General features: G+C 29.7%; 1 protein-coding gene across 1 annotated transcript in view; it reads left to right on the forward strand.

Moving 5' to 3' along the window:
• LOC113366605 overlaps positions 1-16,304 on the forward strand; it is a 264,059-nt gene extending 247,755 nt beyond the window's left edge. The window contains exons 9-13 of the mRNA XM_026608237.1: positions 4,603-4,776; positions 12,292-12,379; positions 12,583-12,658; positions 14,192-14,313; positions 16,056-16,304. Of these exons, the coding sequence (XP_026464022.1) occupies positions 4,603-4,776; positions 12,292-12,379; positions 12,583-12,658; positions 14,192-14,313; positions 16,056-16,162 (567 nt within the window). The 3' untranslated portion in view covers positions 16,163-16,304. The remainder of the gene's footprint in view (positions 1-4,602; positions 4,777-12,291; positions 12,380-12,582; positions 12,659-14,191; positions 14,314-16,055) is intronic.
• The last annotated feature ends 1,165 nt before the right edge of the window (positions 16,305-17,469 follow it).

A 17,469-nucleotide genomic window follows, 5' to 3' on the forward strand; every position in this document is an offset into this window, starting at 1 on the left:
GTTCTGCAAAGTGACTAGTCTAAACAGCCTTGTATTTAAAAAAAAACTTTGGGAAAGTATTTCAGAATATCTGTTTACAAATTTAACTATATTTTGAAGATAGAAAAAAAAACTATTTTTTTTCATAAATTTCATTATGAATAAATCCTTTACATACCATCTGTCTATTACCCAGAGAGGTGAAACAGCTTGCGCTTAACTCAACTTCGCAAAAACTCAAGAAAAACTTATATCGTAAATGATTCCACTGCCTTCCGAGATATTGGCACGTGGACTTTCTGATGGATATCATTTGGAATATTATCAAGGGTAAAATACGATGAAAGCGTACACTTTGATGAATATCCCATCTCTTTGAGTTTGGTTTGGATGTCGGTCAATGTAATAATTCTAGCCAGTCAGTTGGAAAAGTTCGATATTTAATATCAATTATGCTATTATAATAGAAGAGTAATAAAGATCTTTTGCATTAGTTTTGTAAAAAAAAGTTTAATAGTCAAAAATTGTAATATTGAGCATATTTTTCTACGATTAACAAATTTTTGAGCCTTTATCTTTAACATTGAGGATTATTTGCAGTTGTTCACCATGCAAATAGTATAGTATTTATATTTACTGACTTACAGCTGGGTATCTCGAATTCCGAGGTAAACTTACTATAATGACTGGACTAATAAAATAAATTATCTTAAGGTTTTTGTTAATATTGACTCTAAGATAATCCGCACTCCAACCAAAGTTATTTATAGAAATGTCATGTGTAAAATTGAATTTTTTTTAAAAATTTCATAAGTTAATGACAAGTGAATCAAAATTTTAGAGAATAATATTGTATTAGCTTCTTCTGATCATAAATAAAAAATTACAACAAAATTTTGACTTATTTTATAAAATAAGTATTTGCTTAGAAAGAAGAACCAAGAAACTTTGGTTGGAGTGCGGACCATCTTTATTTAGGAACTAAAATTTTTAGAGAATTTTTTCTCATCAATTTGGAAGCATTTGAGTCCTTGGGAGCAAAGATATTCCAAAATATCCATATTAAAGACCACCTTAATATAAATTACATATATAAGATTTTATTCTGCAAAAGGCATCCATAGAAAAAAAAACTAGAAAGAACAATTATTCAATGTGTGAGATTTTTAAGTTATAGTTTTTTTTATAAATTTCTTTCTGTGGAAGTTTTTCATTTTTTATTTTATTATATTTATTTTACCCTTTATATATATATATATATATATATATATATATATACATGCGTGTATGTATATAGTATACATGTATATGCATTAACTTTTCAAGCGGTGAAAGGTATAGGTAGTAGATAGGTAAACAATAAAATTTTAATTTGCAAAAGGCATCTATAGAGAAAAAATAGAAAGGCATGCAAATAGGAAGCGCATGTTTTCTTTTGAACCATTCAAATCAGTTGATCCGTGCGCCCGAAATCGTGGACAAAGATATATGTATATGTATCCACACAAAACACACGCGCGCATACACGCAGATATCTATTTTTTCTAAGATATGCCAAAATGTTCAGGAACTGTTGAAACCAGTGGTGTTGTCGAGCCGGAACGCGCAAATATTAAAAAATTTGCTGTTTTTTTTTTTTTAATTTTGGTGAAATGCAAGGCTCAAGGACCGTACGTTACTTACCCCTGGCATAGTTTATTGTCATACTCTTATGGGCCTACGGCTAATGTTAATAATTTTTATTATACATTTGTAGTGAACTAAAATTTCCACATATGTTGGTTTCCAGTATTGGTAGTTGTTTTTGAACATTATTAATTTATTACAGTGATGCTAAAAAATGGCGACAAACGTACAGATATTCATCTTAAAAATGCATTGCTGGGAAATTCCTATCTTTGTAGTTTTTACATATCGCATCCTTATCAAACTGAACTGGAACAAATATGGAAACCGTTTTTTGAAGCGGATTTTGAAGCCGCATTCAATTTTAGCGTTCTGGTAAGAAGAATATTAGCGCAACTGCTTGAAACGTAGAAAATTTTCATTTCAAGAAAAAATAACTCCAATACCAAAATTATTTAATAAAAAAAATTGTATGTTTTTTTATGTATTATTAATACTTAATAATTATAATTGTTCTCCACCTTCGTTCGTACGTTGTTTGTTTGTATTTTTACATAAATCTTTAATCCGATATAGCTTTGTATTTCGTGGGACGTGCATCAACTAAGACTAAAGGATTTAACGTCTGTTTAACCTAACAACTCGGGCTTGCAAGGATTAATGCCGGATCAGGAACTATTCGAACTATTGACGGTGAACTGTCTGTATCTATGAACAATCTTCTTATACGACGTGTCGCCTGTTACTCGATTCCGGGAATGAAAAGCTTAGAAACTAAAACGTGGCTTAATTGCGTGTGGTACAATTCAAAATTAAATTTATCAAAGAAACATACGTAGAGAAAACTGTCATACAAACGTGGTGAAGAATTTTAATCCTTAAAACCATGCACTAGTCATTTCGGTTAGAAAAATTAATTATCTAAGATAACCCGTATAATTTTCCTACTTAAATTTTCAATATTTAATATATTCTGCTAATTATTGGTAAAAAAGTGTTTTGTTTAAAGAAATATTATAGTTTAGTAGTTTAGTAAAGGGCAGCACTTGCTTTCGATTAGGAATGGTAAAATAACATGATTGGCATAGCCAAAATTCTAATTATTGAGTTTTGATATATATTATATAAACTGAAAATAAAATCAATCATCTCATATCACCCATGTTTTATTTCAAAAAACATGACATATTATATATCAAAAAAAAGTTTCGGTTTGTACCCTTATTAAAAATATTTGTTAACCTAGTTCGTCTCTATTAATACACCTCATCTCTAATTACTCGTTTATTGTCTCTAATTACACTCTCTACAATATTCATTTCTATATGTCATTCTTTGTTTCTCACACATTGCTCTTCTGAACGAATTTAGATTTTACACGACAAGTTCAGGTATTTTGGGTAAAATGTGTTTAAAAAAATCTACTTTTGTCTGCTCGAAATACATCGAATAGTTTTTAAATTTTAGAAATTCTTCTTGACGTTTTTGACAAAATGTTGATGCAATGTCAAAGATACGCCGAGAAAACATAAAATTAGCAGAAACATTCGAAGAAAGGTCAAAAATCGGGTCACATACACACACACGTACATTTTTGAAATTTGGTCTCATTCGGACTTGAAACGTCGAGAAAACATAAAATTAACAAGTCGGATTTTCTGGTTAGAACAAACTTCTTTGGGAAGGTAAAAATCGGTTCATCCTTGTTTATCTATGATATTGATGTTTATACTTGTTTATCTATAATAGTAAACTAAACTAGGTTGTTTTCGCAAAAAAATCCGATTTGTTAATTTTGTTTTCCCGACATTTCAAGTCATTCTGAATCGAATGTGACCTCATTTGGACGAAATTTATTGCATTTAGGTGTATGTGAGCCGATTGTTGAACTTTGTCTGATGTTTTCTCAAAAACTGCTGGACCGATTTCAAAAATTTAAAAGCCATTTGATGTAGCTAAACAAGGCTTAGCGTTTGTCAATTTGCGAAACGATTGGCCAATCCGTTTCTTTATGATTATCAGAAAAGTGTGTACAATATTTGGTCTACGTTTTAGCCCACAATTATTAAGCAATTAAAAAAAATCAAAAACTGTGTGAAAAAAATTGATTAGGATTTGGAGAAGGTTGATCAGTTCTTGGAGAAGATCGGCAAGGTCGTTTTTTCGTAATTAAATGTTTTAAAAAAATTATGATTTTGATGAAACTTTTTATGATAGATTTTGTAGTCTAAAATAACATACTAAAATATTATAGACCTACAAAAGGCTGTTGAATTATAATAATTCATCAATATTTATAATTATGTCGTTAACTTGAACAGATTCTAATCAAAATCTGTGTTGAAGCTTATGTATGTTCATTGGTGTTTTGTAGGTACCTACTGGTTACAGTTGACGTATACACTTAAATAAATACATTTTTAGAACACTACATAGATAAAATAAAATGCTAAACAAATTGATTTTATGTATAGATACAATTACATTTATTGTAAGTATATGTTTGAAAAATATCAAGTAAAATCGAATTATTTTTCAGGAAGAGCTATTGAAAATGCTATTTTCGACATATTTAGTTAAATATTTTATTTAAATTTTCTACACCTGAATCTCAATTCTTATTCATTAAGTAGATTATTCTATACAAACAAGTAAGTTCATGCAACTTGCCTTAAAGTAAAATGCTACGTACAAGTTCTTTTTTTTTATTAAAGTTAAATGAGAACTAGAAAGTCTCAGCCTAGTTCCAGAAAAAGAGAGCAGAATTATCGCTATATCAAATGAAAATAATTTGAATTTCAAAAAAATCTCTGGTACACATATTTTTGAACAGTTATATTATATAGCGAAAAAACAAAATCTATTTTTTTTCTCTTCTATACCAAAATACCTTTTTCATTTGGTTCTTCAAAATTTAAATCGAATAACCTTTCTGGTCTTTAATTTTAACGTATATCTCTTTCATCGAATATTTTAACTTTTTTTTGTTTATTTCAGACCGTGGTTCGTGAAATGAATCGCCTGGGCATGATAGTTGACCTCTCGCACGTGTCCTCCAGAACGGCAAGGGACGCCATAGGGGTCTCTAAGGCCCCTGTAATTTTCTCACATTCTTCCGCTCACGCACTTTGCAATTCCTCAAGGAACGTACAGGATTCAATGCTGAAAAAAGTAACTATATTTTTAGAGTTTTTCTACGCATTTAGATTGATAACACTATTTTATATTCAGGGGTAGGAAACGTAATCAAATTTAGTAATAGTCCATTAATTTCATGAAATACGTAGTGCCTATGCAATCAAAAACAAATTCAATCGACTAATTCTCTAATTAATGGTAATTTTATTTTTTTTAAATATTTTTAAATTCGTTAAAAAATGTAAGTAATAAATTAATTTCCGCTTTTTCGTATCTTTAAAGTTTGTGATTTGTGTATGAGAAAACAAGCATATATCCAAGCGTTTATTATACCTATAATCTATAACCAACAAATCTCAATTGAAGTTTTGGAGAATTTGTTTATTCTATAAAGTATTAATCGCATTTAGTTTGATACTATGTATACAAAAACAACATTTTGCCATGCATTTTGCATAATTATATAACTTTGGAACAACAAAATTTTACAAAATACACCAATCATCAATTAAAACACGCTTTTCAATATCACTCTAATAGTAGTCTTTAAAATCATATACAATACACTGAGTAAATACTAATCATATACTGTAAATTTAGTTACGAATTGGAAATGATATTAATGTTATACCTATACCGATGTTTATAATAGTTTTGTTTTACTTCATACTGCTTTTTTAATAGTATTAATTTAATCACAAAATTTAATCACTTTTACAAGAAGAGTAATTTTAAACATTGTTCAAATACGCGCTCACAAAAAACTGCCAATAGATTTATTATAAGAAATTCGCATTTCATAATTGCCATTTAAAATTTGCAGAGTAATTATATAAAAAATTATTATTGTAAAAGAAAGGAATAAAATTGATTATTAAAACATAATATTGAAAGAATTAAAAGTTGTCAATCATTAGCAAACAATGTTAATTTGGGTTGAGTAAGTGGAGTTATAGTTTATATGCACGTTTTGAATAATTTGATAAACTCAGGTATTTATACAGTATAAATATTATTAATTTCCCGAAGCAGAGGTTTATTTTTATAAAAAAAATCTGATTCGCTAATTTTATGTTATCTCGTCGTTTCAAGCCATTCTGAATCGAATGAGATCAAATTTGGAAAAAGTATGTGTGTGTCTCACGGGGCCGTTTAAGTGTTCTTTTTTTTTTTATTTTTATGATGTTTTTTTACGGTAGATGCCATAGTCTTATAGATCATACTAAAATATTACAGTTTAATTTTAAAAATTATTCAAAGTTTGCAAGTATTAGTATCGTTTTTTGGCATTTGTCAAAATTAGACCTGTCATCGACGTTTGCTCAAAAACGCCTGAACCTATTTCAGAAATCTAAAAGCCATTTGATGTCTACTCAATAAGGACGATCGTTTGTCAGTTTTGTGCGATGATCTGTCAAGCCGTTTCTTTGTATTTTAAAAAAAAGTGTTAAACTTTCCGTCCACATTTAGGCTTAAACTACAGAATCTATTTTAAAAAATCAAAAACAGTTCGAAAGATACTAGTTGGAAATGGTACTGATTAGTTTCTGTAAAATTTTACCGAGCCGTTCTCTCGTAATTAACTGTTGAAAAAAATATTAAACCGATCTGTATGGAACTATTTTTGGCGATATATATCATGGTCTTATAGAACTTACTGATATACAACGGCCTTACGACAAGTAGTTTAATTTTCAAAATTCATCAAATTTTGAGAAAATGAATAGTTTTTTTTAATGTTTGTAAAATTAAAATTAGACGATTTACTTGGTATAACTCCGATAAATACTAAATACTCCGAGTTAACGTGTTCGTTCGTTTTCAAATATGTGTAATAAATCCACTCGGAATACTTATAATCACTCATAAATTAATTTATTTTTTATTGATTAAGTCGATTATTTAAACATATCGGGAAGTTTATGTAACTTTTATAATTTTACTAAACTATTTTAATTTAACTAAAAAACCGGTTTTAACCGATTTTCGAATTTTATATAAAAAATAAATTTTTGCTTGAATATTCGAATTTATCCGCAAATTTAGTGTAATTTGGAATAGTATTTGACTGAATTTATTTATTGTTCAATTTTATAGATAGTAAACAAAATTATTTTAATTAGTAGAACTAAAAAATAATACTTTATCTTGATTAAATAACTTTTTCGTTTTAAAAACAATTAAGCTAAACTTTTATTTCTGCTCCGAGCAATTTTAATTCATTAATTTTAAACATTCTAATTGCTTTTTGTCTAATAAAATCTAATTTAAAAAAATTGAGAACGTCTATCGAATTGCTACTTAACTGTGTCCTTTGTTTACTTTAAAAAATTCCTGGAATAGAAAATATACCCATACTTTCGACCAAATTATGCTTAATTGTTTTTAAAGCCTGATATAATAATTCTAAGTTTTTTGTTCTTTAATTTATAGCTTCTAGGGTTTAAAACTCTCAAGTTTGAGTAGAGGAAGTTACTTCTTCAAGAAGTCAAACTGATTTCAATTAATAAATACGCTGGTATAAAAATCTCAATTAATATATACATTAGTCAAATCATAACAGAAAACCATTGCAGATTGATAAGATTACAAATGCTATTGAACCGATATGATTTCAAGAATCAAAACGCTTTCATCTATCTTTTGTATTTGGCTATATTTGTCATTTTCCATTTGTACAGTGAAAACCGGATTTTTTCACTAAAAACCGGTTTTCGAATTTCATAATTTTCGCCAAAAAACCGGTTTTTAAAACCAGTTTTTGAAAACCGACAAACCCTAATGTACACCACATGTCTATAATTTCCTACAAATAACTCTTTATTTAGTTATGTATCACTTAAATCTGTGTCAAGTCGATTAAATTTCCATGTCCTCCTGGGTAAAATTTCGACCATCGATTTCTCAAACAATATGCAATAAATTCAAACGGTAACAGTTTCCAAAGTAGCTGTTCTATGTTTTACCAAGGCGCAAAAACCAGAACGACATTTCCCATTAGAACTAGTCTTCCGAAATCGTGGCACGTAAACGCTGAATAAGTGATATATGCTTTCTATAATCTCGATTTTCTTATTTTCTCGTTAAACGTTTTGGGTCGAGCCAGAGGACCATGATAAAATGAAATCATTTCAAATTTATTGAATAATTGAGAATTGCTATAGGATCTTCGATAATGCAATTGTTCCTTCCAAGAGAAGTGAGAAGTATTAGTAAACTACCCGTAGGGTAAGTTATAGTAATCGCAAAAAAATCAAAAATGAAAATTTGTATATCTTTACGTTTCAAAGGTTTTGATATTTTCGTCGACGATTTCGGGAACATAGATCAACCGATTTGAATAATTCAAAAAACATTTGATTCGTATTGATAAGGAGACGTGCTGATTAGTTTTTGGGGAAGGCAGATCTAGTCGTTCCGAAGATACGGGTCAAAAAGTGCCAAAAACGGTAGCTCAGTTTTTAAGAGAACGGAGCGTCCGATTTCAATCATTCTAATAACATTTTACTTGTATTGGCAAAATGAAGAACTGATTAAATTTTTGGGAAGGCAGGTCCAGCGGTTATGGACTCTCAATAAAAATAAGTTAAAAGAATGTCATTTGGGAGTCAAAAATTTGGACATATGTACGACATTTGGACAGATATTTTATAGAGATTTTAATAATGTGTACACATTTTGTGTAATTTTTTTTTTTTTGGGTTTTGTACCAAAGTTTTTAATTATGATACGTGTTAAGTTCCAGCAATTTGCATTAAGGCACAATGCCATACTCCCCACTAGTTTGATATTTATTTTTTACATCCGGAGATTGATTGTATTTAGCCAAAAGGAGCCAGGCAAAATTTCGTTGATCATAGTCAATTAATAAAAATTTGATTTGTAAATGATGGATGCTTCTTAAAAACTAGTGGTGCATGGTATCGTGTCTTAAGGCAAATTGCTGGTTCTTCCCGTAAAATTTCGAGGGGAATAAAATCAATAATCAATAAATATTTATCCATGATTAATAACCATTGTTGTAGCAACCCTTTGGAGTCGGATGCCGCCGCTCCGGCGGCAAAATACATACAAATCTCGCAATTCGCGAGTAGAAACGGTTATCTATTTTCTAATAATAATAAATAATTGAAAATGCTATATATTTTATCGTTCACATAATATACAATGACGATCTTATCGCACAAAACCCTTAAGAATGTTTACATTAACAAGAGATGCCGAATGAATCTATCTGAGGTTATATTTAGAATATCACATATCAAATATATACATTTAAAAATTGAATTGTAAATTTAAAATTTATATTTGGAGTATAAAACTGTGTATTTCTGAAAATTTTTAAAAAAAATCTGAAAATTTTGCAATTAGTTTGAACCGTATAAGTGAACTTTAAAACTTAAAAATCTTAGTACCGAACCCAGAAAAATTGTGACAATACTAGTACTCATTTTCAAAATATGAATAAAATATCTGATTATTTGATGTGCATATGTCTAAAGATCATTTTTGACTGTCAAATATCTTTATAGGTGAGTGATCTGAAGAGAGATCGTAGCTTGAATACTGCTACTATCTGTTCTTCAATTATCAATGTTTGTAAACCTTATAGACTTCATTCGAGAAAAACAAACTGGGAACTATACCGCTGCAAAATAGAAAACAATACTGATCTCAAAATTAGTCTTAAGAACTCATCGGAAGTTGACTCAGCTATTGACAAATTTAATAAAACTCTTCATGATGCTGCTTTACTTGCTACTCCAGAAACAATAGTTCAACAGGATCAACCTCTATCTTTTGAAATTAAAAATTTAATCTCAGAGAAAAGGAAAGCAAGACGTAAGTGGCAGTCAACTCACTTTCCATCAGATAAGAACATATACAATAACTTAAGCAATAAACTAAAATCCAGATTGAAAGAAATTTCTAACCAAAACTTCAACAATTACGTATCAAACCTAAATAGATTTGATAACTCAATCTGGAAACCAATTAAAAACAAATTAAAACCACGTATTCAAAATCCGCCTGTTAGATGGGATGACAGCAATCACCTATCTTGGGCTAGGAGTGATGCAGAAAAAGCTAATTTATTTGCTCATTATTTAAGTACAGTTTTCAAACCGAACCCAGATTACTCTAACGCAGCGGACCTTAACTCAAATATGATTCCTTCTCACAACTCAATGAACAGTATGAAGTTCTTTTCATTAAAGATTATAATTGAAGAAATTAGTAAACTAAAAAATAATAAATCTCCAGGTTACGATTTAGTTACGGCAAAAATGTTGAAAGAACTGCCAAAGAAGGGATTCATCCTTCTAACGTATATATTCAACTCAATAATTAGATTAAATTATTGGCCAGCTCTCTACAAAACATCTGTAGTAAAAATGATCCATAAAAGCGGAAAAGATCCTTATATGGTTACCTCATATAGACCAATCAGCCTTCTACCAATTGTTTCAAAAGTGCTCGAAAAACTCCTGCTTCAACATATCTTAACTAGCGCGAATATATTTCCAGAACATCAGTTTGGCTTTCGGAGTCAACACTCCACAATTCAACAGTGCCACAGAATCGTAAGAGTCATCAGCAATACTTTCGAGGCCAAACAATTCTGTTCTGCAGTCTTTCTAGATGTGAGCCAGGCTTTCGATAAGGTGTGGCACAAGGGACTTTTACTGAAGATTAGATCGCTACTTCCATGTGGTTATTATAATATTCTAGAATCTTATCTCGCCAATAGGAAATTCAAAGTACGGGTCAACACTGAAACCTCAATATCTCATCAGATTGAGGCAGGAGTTCCACAAGGCAGTGTTTTAGCGCCATTTTTATATATCCTCTTCACTAGTGATTTTCCAACTTTACAATCAACCACAACAGCTACATTTGCTGACGACATAGCAATTCTTTCGACACATGCTGATGCATCTAAGGCTACGCTAATTTTACAAAGGCATCTAAATGTTATAGAGGAGTGGACAAAAAAATGGAGAATAAAAATAAATGAGAGCAAGTCTAGTCATATAACATTTACACTGAACAAGACAACATGCCCAGGAGTACATTTTTATGGCCAAGCAATTCCAAGCACCGAATGCGTCAAATACTTAGGTATGCATTTAGATCGCAGGCTCACGTGGAAGGACCATATTCGCGCCAAATTAAAGACTATAAAAATTAGAACCGCTGAACTATACTGGCTACTAGGACGCAAGTCAATTTTGTCGATTGACAATAAACTTCTAATTTACAAGGCAATAATAAAACCCATATGGACTTATGGCATTGAATTGTGGAGCTGTGCAAGCAAATCCAATATAGCGTTAATGCAACGTGCCCAATCGAAAATATTGAGGCAGATTACTGATGCTCCGTGGTTTATTAGTAACAAAACTTTACACGACGATCTTCATATTGATTTTATAAACAAAATAATACAAATCAACAGTATAAAACACTTTCAAAAACTACAACATCATTCAAACAATATAGTCACTCAGCTTCTTGAGACATCAACTTCAAGAAGACTGAAGAAGAAGCTGCCCGAAGATAATATGGAGGAACCATAGAACTACCACAACCTTATATAAACAGAATAATTGAATCATTTATTGAAGTGATTCTCTGAATATGATTGTAATATTGATCCGATAAATTTATATGTGTGTTTACAAGTGTGTGTGTATGTGTGTGAGTGAATGACATAAGCCAAATAGCTCATAGAATAGTTATGTATTCTGATTGCTATTGAAAATAAAAATTAAAAAAAAAAAAAAAAAAAAAAAAAAATATCTTTATTTTTTTGTTTTTTCTTTGTATCGCCAAAACCGCTGGACCTGCCTTCCCAAAAATTTAACTTATTCTTCATTATGTCAATAGAAGTAAATTCCATCAATGGAAATCAATTTTTTTTTAATCATTCAAATTAGTTGATTTGTGCGCCCGAAATCGTGAACATAAAATTGTATCCTATTTTATTCCTAAATAAAGTCCTTAAGCTTAACCATTACACCAGAGATGGACTGCTTCATTAGTTCGAACCTCGTTTTGGACAACTTGGAATCGTGCAGTAGCGATGACTATTTTCACTTGAAAATATAGATTAAAAACATGTTTCTAATTAATAATAGTCTATTTCGGGCACTGCGGTGTGAAATGGCAATGAAAAATCTAACACACTATTCTTCCCTGAGTCGAGTTGGAATTGGCCTCAGTTGGGTGTACTTGATATTTATCAAAAATATTCTTCTGCACAAGCAGAAGATTTCAAATGATATACAGACAACAAAATTATACGAAAAATCGGTTAGAAAAATGACTTCATAGGTTTACTCACAATGTTAAACATACCTCGACGTATTTCGAAATATAATTTTAGCGAGAGTTTAATTTTGAAAAAAATGTTTCTAAGAGTTTCTGAAGAGTTCCCATATCAAAAAAAAAAATAAAAAAAAAAATTGTACATTTTTTGTACCTCATAAAATTGATCTTCATAAATATCGAACATCCTGAGCAAATGTAATTAAATGCTTTCAGATTGCGGCCAATAATGGAATTGTCATGGTCAACTTCTATTCAAAATTTTTGACTTGCAAGGATGAATCCACCGTCGACGATGCCGTCGGTAAGCTTTCAACACCTTGAATGTCTTTAAACCCATAGTTTTCTTTAATACTTTTTTATAGAGCTTATTAAAATATCGCATGCAGTTTCAATGGCTTCTATATTGTATCATCATTTAATACGTGCCACAATGTTTCATTTTGATGGTGCAGTTAGAAGTTGAGTATTTTTACGACATATGTATTAAAGTTGTCGCTATTTTAGCTCACATCAACCATATACGACAAGTGGCTGGAGTGGACCACGTCGGGCTGGGAGCAGGTTATGACGGCATTAACTTGTGAGTAAAATAGTTTGCTGCTAAAATTGTTTTTTGTTTATATATATATATATATATATATGATAAAAATTGTTTCTTGGGCATCCATCCAATAATTAAAAAAACAGTTTTAATGCAAAATGTTTTAATTAAGAGAACATACGTTTCGGGTCCAGATTTGACCCATCTTCAGTGCATACAAATAAATTTTAAAAAAATATAACACAAAGAACAACACAAAAATGCAACGAAAAAATAAGTATGAAATAAAAAATTGAAAAAGCATCAAGTTATGAAAATTTTTTGAAAATTGTAAAAATTAAAATAAATAATATGTTTTACTGTAAAAAAGCTTATTACAAAAACACATCTTGTTAGTTTGGAGACAGAGTTACGTGTCAGTTACGTTGACACGTAACTCTGTCTCCAAACTAACAAGATGTGTTTTTGTAATAAGCTTTTTTTACAGTAAAACATATTATTTATTTTAATTTTTACAATTTTCAAAAAATTTTCATAACTTGATGCTTTTTCAATTTTTTATTTCATACTTATTTTTTCGTTGCATTTTTGTGTTGTTCTTTGTGTTATATTTTTTTAAAATTTATTTGTATGCACTGAAGATGGGTCAAATCTGGACCCGAAACGTATGTTCTCTTAATTAAAACATTTTGCATTAAAACTGTTTTTTTAATTATTGGATGGATGCCCAAGAAACAATTTTTATCATATTATTTCACCATCTGAAGAAAAACCTCTCGCTTTATATATATATATATATATATATATATATATATATATAATATAATATAATAGGGTGGTCCTTAATATGGGTATTTTCGAATTTCCTTACTCTCAGGGGTCAAATGCTTCCAAATTTATAACAAACAATTCTCTGACAGCTCTTAACATTAACTTTAAGATAGTCCGCACTCAAACCGAAGTTTCTTATGGTAATAACAAAGCTAAAATTCAATTTGTTTTTTAGAATTTTATAAATTAACGACAAATGAATCAAAATTTTTAGAATAACATTGTATTTGCTTATCTTTATCATAAATGAAAAGAACTACAACAAATATTTGATATATTTTATATAATAAGTATTTACTTAGGAAGAAGTACCAAGAAACTTCGGTTGGAGTGCGGATTATCTGGAATTTAATATTAGGAGCTAAAACTTTCAAAGAAATATTTTTTATTATTTTGGAAGCATTTATTCTGATTAAGGACCACCCTATATATATATATATATATATATATATACTTCTCCTAAACGGTTATTCCGATTTTGATAGTTCTTTTTGTAGTTTATCAAATGAAATTTCGATTTAATGAACGATAAAACTAGAGTAATATTGTAGAAATAAATGGCAAAAACTATAAAAGAAAACACTTATTGTTTGACATTGAAAACATTTGAACTGTCATCGGCTAGAAATGTTTAAAAAAATGATTTAGAATTTAGTATGTAACTTTTTTTTAACAATTATTAAATGCAAATTAATATGCAATTTAAATTGCATTTTAAAAACTTATTTTTATTAATTTTAGTACTCCTGTTGGACTCCAGGATGTATCATCTTATCCATTATTATTTGCCGAATTATTGGGAGCAGGCTGGACGGATCACGAACTTTCAAAACTTGCTGGAGAAAATTTTCTACGTGTTATGAGTAAGTCATTATTTTAAATTATGAATATACTGATAAAATGCATATTTATTTCTTATTACAATGTTACATGTAACAAATGTTAATTATTTGCAATTAGATGTGCAATGGTTTGTTGAAAAATATCATTCACGTAGTATGAGGTCTATGGTTAAATGTGAATTTGAGACTCATTGTTTAACATATCGTTAGAATTTATCCTCAAACTTATACGAGTAATTAACCTCCTGTAGGGCAATTTAAATTAATCGCAATCGAAAATGAAAATTTTTATATATCTTTACGTTTCAAAGATTTTTGAACATTTTGGTATACCTTTGAAAAAATTGATGTATGTGTCTGTGTGTGTGTGGATACAAATTTTCGTCGACGATTTTGAGAACACCAATTAACCGATTGGAATAATTCAAAAAACATTCGATTCGTATTGATAAGGAGACGTGCTGATTAGTTTTTGGCGAAGGTAGGTCTAGCCGTTCCGAAGATACGGGACAAAAAATGCCACAAACGGTAACACGATTTTTAAGAGAACGGATCGTTCGATTTTAATATTGACAAGATGAAGAACTGCTTACATTTTTGGGAGGGCAGGTCCAGCGGTTATAGATTCTCAATAAAAATAAGTTAAAAAAATGTTATTTGGCGGTCAAAAATGCTTATTGGACATATGCGCATCAAATTATCAGGTATTTTATAGAGATTTCAATGATGTGTACATATTTTGTGTAATTTTTTTTTTTGGTTTCTTACCAAGATTTTTATTACGGTACGGGAAGTTCTAGCAATTTGCCTTAAGCCACGATGCCATGCGCTCCACTAGTTAACTTCCCGTATAGTAAGTTATTGTAATCGTCCAAAAATCGAAATTGAAATTTTTTGCATTTCTCGACGTTTTGAAGGTTTCTGAACATTTTGGCATACCTTAGAAAAAATGAATGTGTGTGTGTGTGCATGTGTGTGTATGTGTGTGTATGTGTGTTCGGATACAAATTTTCGTCGACGATTTCGGGAACACGGATGAAGCGATTTGAATAATTCAAAAAACATTCGATTTGTATTGACAACGAGACGTGCTGATTAGTTTTTGGCAAAGGCAGGTCTAGCCATTCCGAAGATACGGGGCAAAAAGTGCCAAAAACGGTAACTCAGTTTTTAACAGAACGGAGCGTCCGATTTGAATAATTCAAAAAACATTTTACTTGTATTAACAAGATAAAAAACTGATAAAATTTTCATGAAGGCACGTCTAGCGGTCTCGGAGATCTAGTAAAAAAAGTAAAAAAAAAATGCTATCTGGCGGTCAAACATGAATGATCATTAGACATATGCACATTAAATTATCAGATATTTTATAGAGATTTTAACAATGAGTATAAATTTTGTTTACATTTTTATGGGTTCCGTACCAATGCTTATCCGTTAGACGGCGGCGCGGCGCTTACGCGCTTCGATGCAATCGTCTCTATGCAGTTAAAGCACTACGATTGCTTTGAAAAAAAGTTCAGAATTTTCAAAATATTTCAAAATACACTTTTCTTCAAAAAGTCTTTTTTTTTAAAAAAAAGTTAATTTTTGTCAAAAATTGTCACAGTAAATTTTTTTCAAAAATGTTAATCTTTTAAAAAAATAATAATTTTTGGTAAGGAAAATTTCAGCAATTTGCCTTAAGGCTCGATGCCATGTGCTCCACTAGTTTCGTATATAAATAATATATTCTCTTATTCTAAACAATTCTTTTTCCTAAGGTCAAGTCGAAAAAGTGCGCGACGAACAACGAAAATCTGGCGTCAGTCCTTACGAAGAACTGATTCAGCAAAGAGCAGAAGAGCAATATAACTGCTCCAGATCGTAAGATTAGGTAACGATAGATAAATTAATTATGTTAGAAAATTTTATAATGAAAATTTTATATATCTAATGCATATATTATCTAATGACCAAGTTTTATATGATATTTGATACACATTATATTATATATAGCTTGTAATTTACCTGCAAACCAATCATAACTCTTCCCATTATATAGGTTATATGTATCGATAGTTTTATTATATTTAGAAATATAGTTTATTGGAAGTTGTTTTATCAACATGGTTATAGCAATATCAAAATTATGCTAACAAAACGAACATTGAAATTTAGAAAAATTTTGATGTTTGCAAATGATGATTTTACAATGATGCAAAATTTTAATGATAACTAAGAGTTATGTAAAACGTGTTTAGAGCTATATTTGTTATATTAAATTTAGTTGTAGTCGTTTTTAATTATTTAGTGACTCATAGTCAGAGACAAATCTAACTAAAAATTGGCCAATGATAAATTCAGTTCATAAAATAGATTGGGATATAAATATATATATATATATATATATATATATATATATATATAAGAGATGAGTAACTCACACCGGAGTGAACAACTCCTCTCTCGGAGTGAATCCGAGTGGAGTTGTCTCACAGGATTTGTCATATCCGACTTCCCTAAACTGGTACTAAATCTGTTAACATGTGCAGATATTTGCTTGAGATTTTTTACTAATACAAAGAATTGGTTCGAAAGAGGTGGTGTTTTTCTCGTCTCACAGCTCAGTTTTAGGACTTTCCAGGTATATAATGTCTCAAAATAATGCTATTTTGTATTATATATTCTGTAAACGATGTTTGTCCGTAAATGAGCTCTTTCAACCAGGTATACAACCAGCTGAAAATATCTAGTATTATATTATAACTTTTACACAATTAAGATTTTATAATTGTGTAAAAGTAATAATATGCTAATCAAACTACCTGATGTATAATTAATTCTCGACAAGGAAATAATAAGAGAATGTGAGGTCTTATTATTTTGTGAAAAATATTATACACAAAGATTTGTTCATATTTCATATTATACATATTCAAAGAATTCTATATTTTCTTTTCAAAAATAATTACAAAATTGATCAAAATCAATCAATTTGAGATTTGTATGCATATTGAAATGCATAAAAAAGTAATTATTATGATAAAATGAACAAAGATGTATGAACTATTTGTGAACTATTTCTAAAGTCTTAATAAATTCTTATATATATTAACAACACACTAGAGAACACATTTGTGTCAAGTATTATGTTTCAAAGTTGTCGGAGTTGTGGAGTTAAGTGAATATGACTTC

The sequence above is a fragment of the Ctenocephalides felis genome, unplaced genomic scaffold (assembly GCF_003426905.1).
Source record: "Ctenocephalides felis isolate EL2017-DRISC unplaced genomic scaffold, ASM342690v1 CF-g0.4_SCAFFOLD_01170, whole genome shotgun sequence".
Classification (NCBI taxonomy): Eukaryota; Metazoa; Arthropoda; class Insecta; order Siphonaptera; family Pulicidae; genus Ctenocephalides; species Ctenocephalides felis.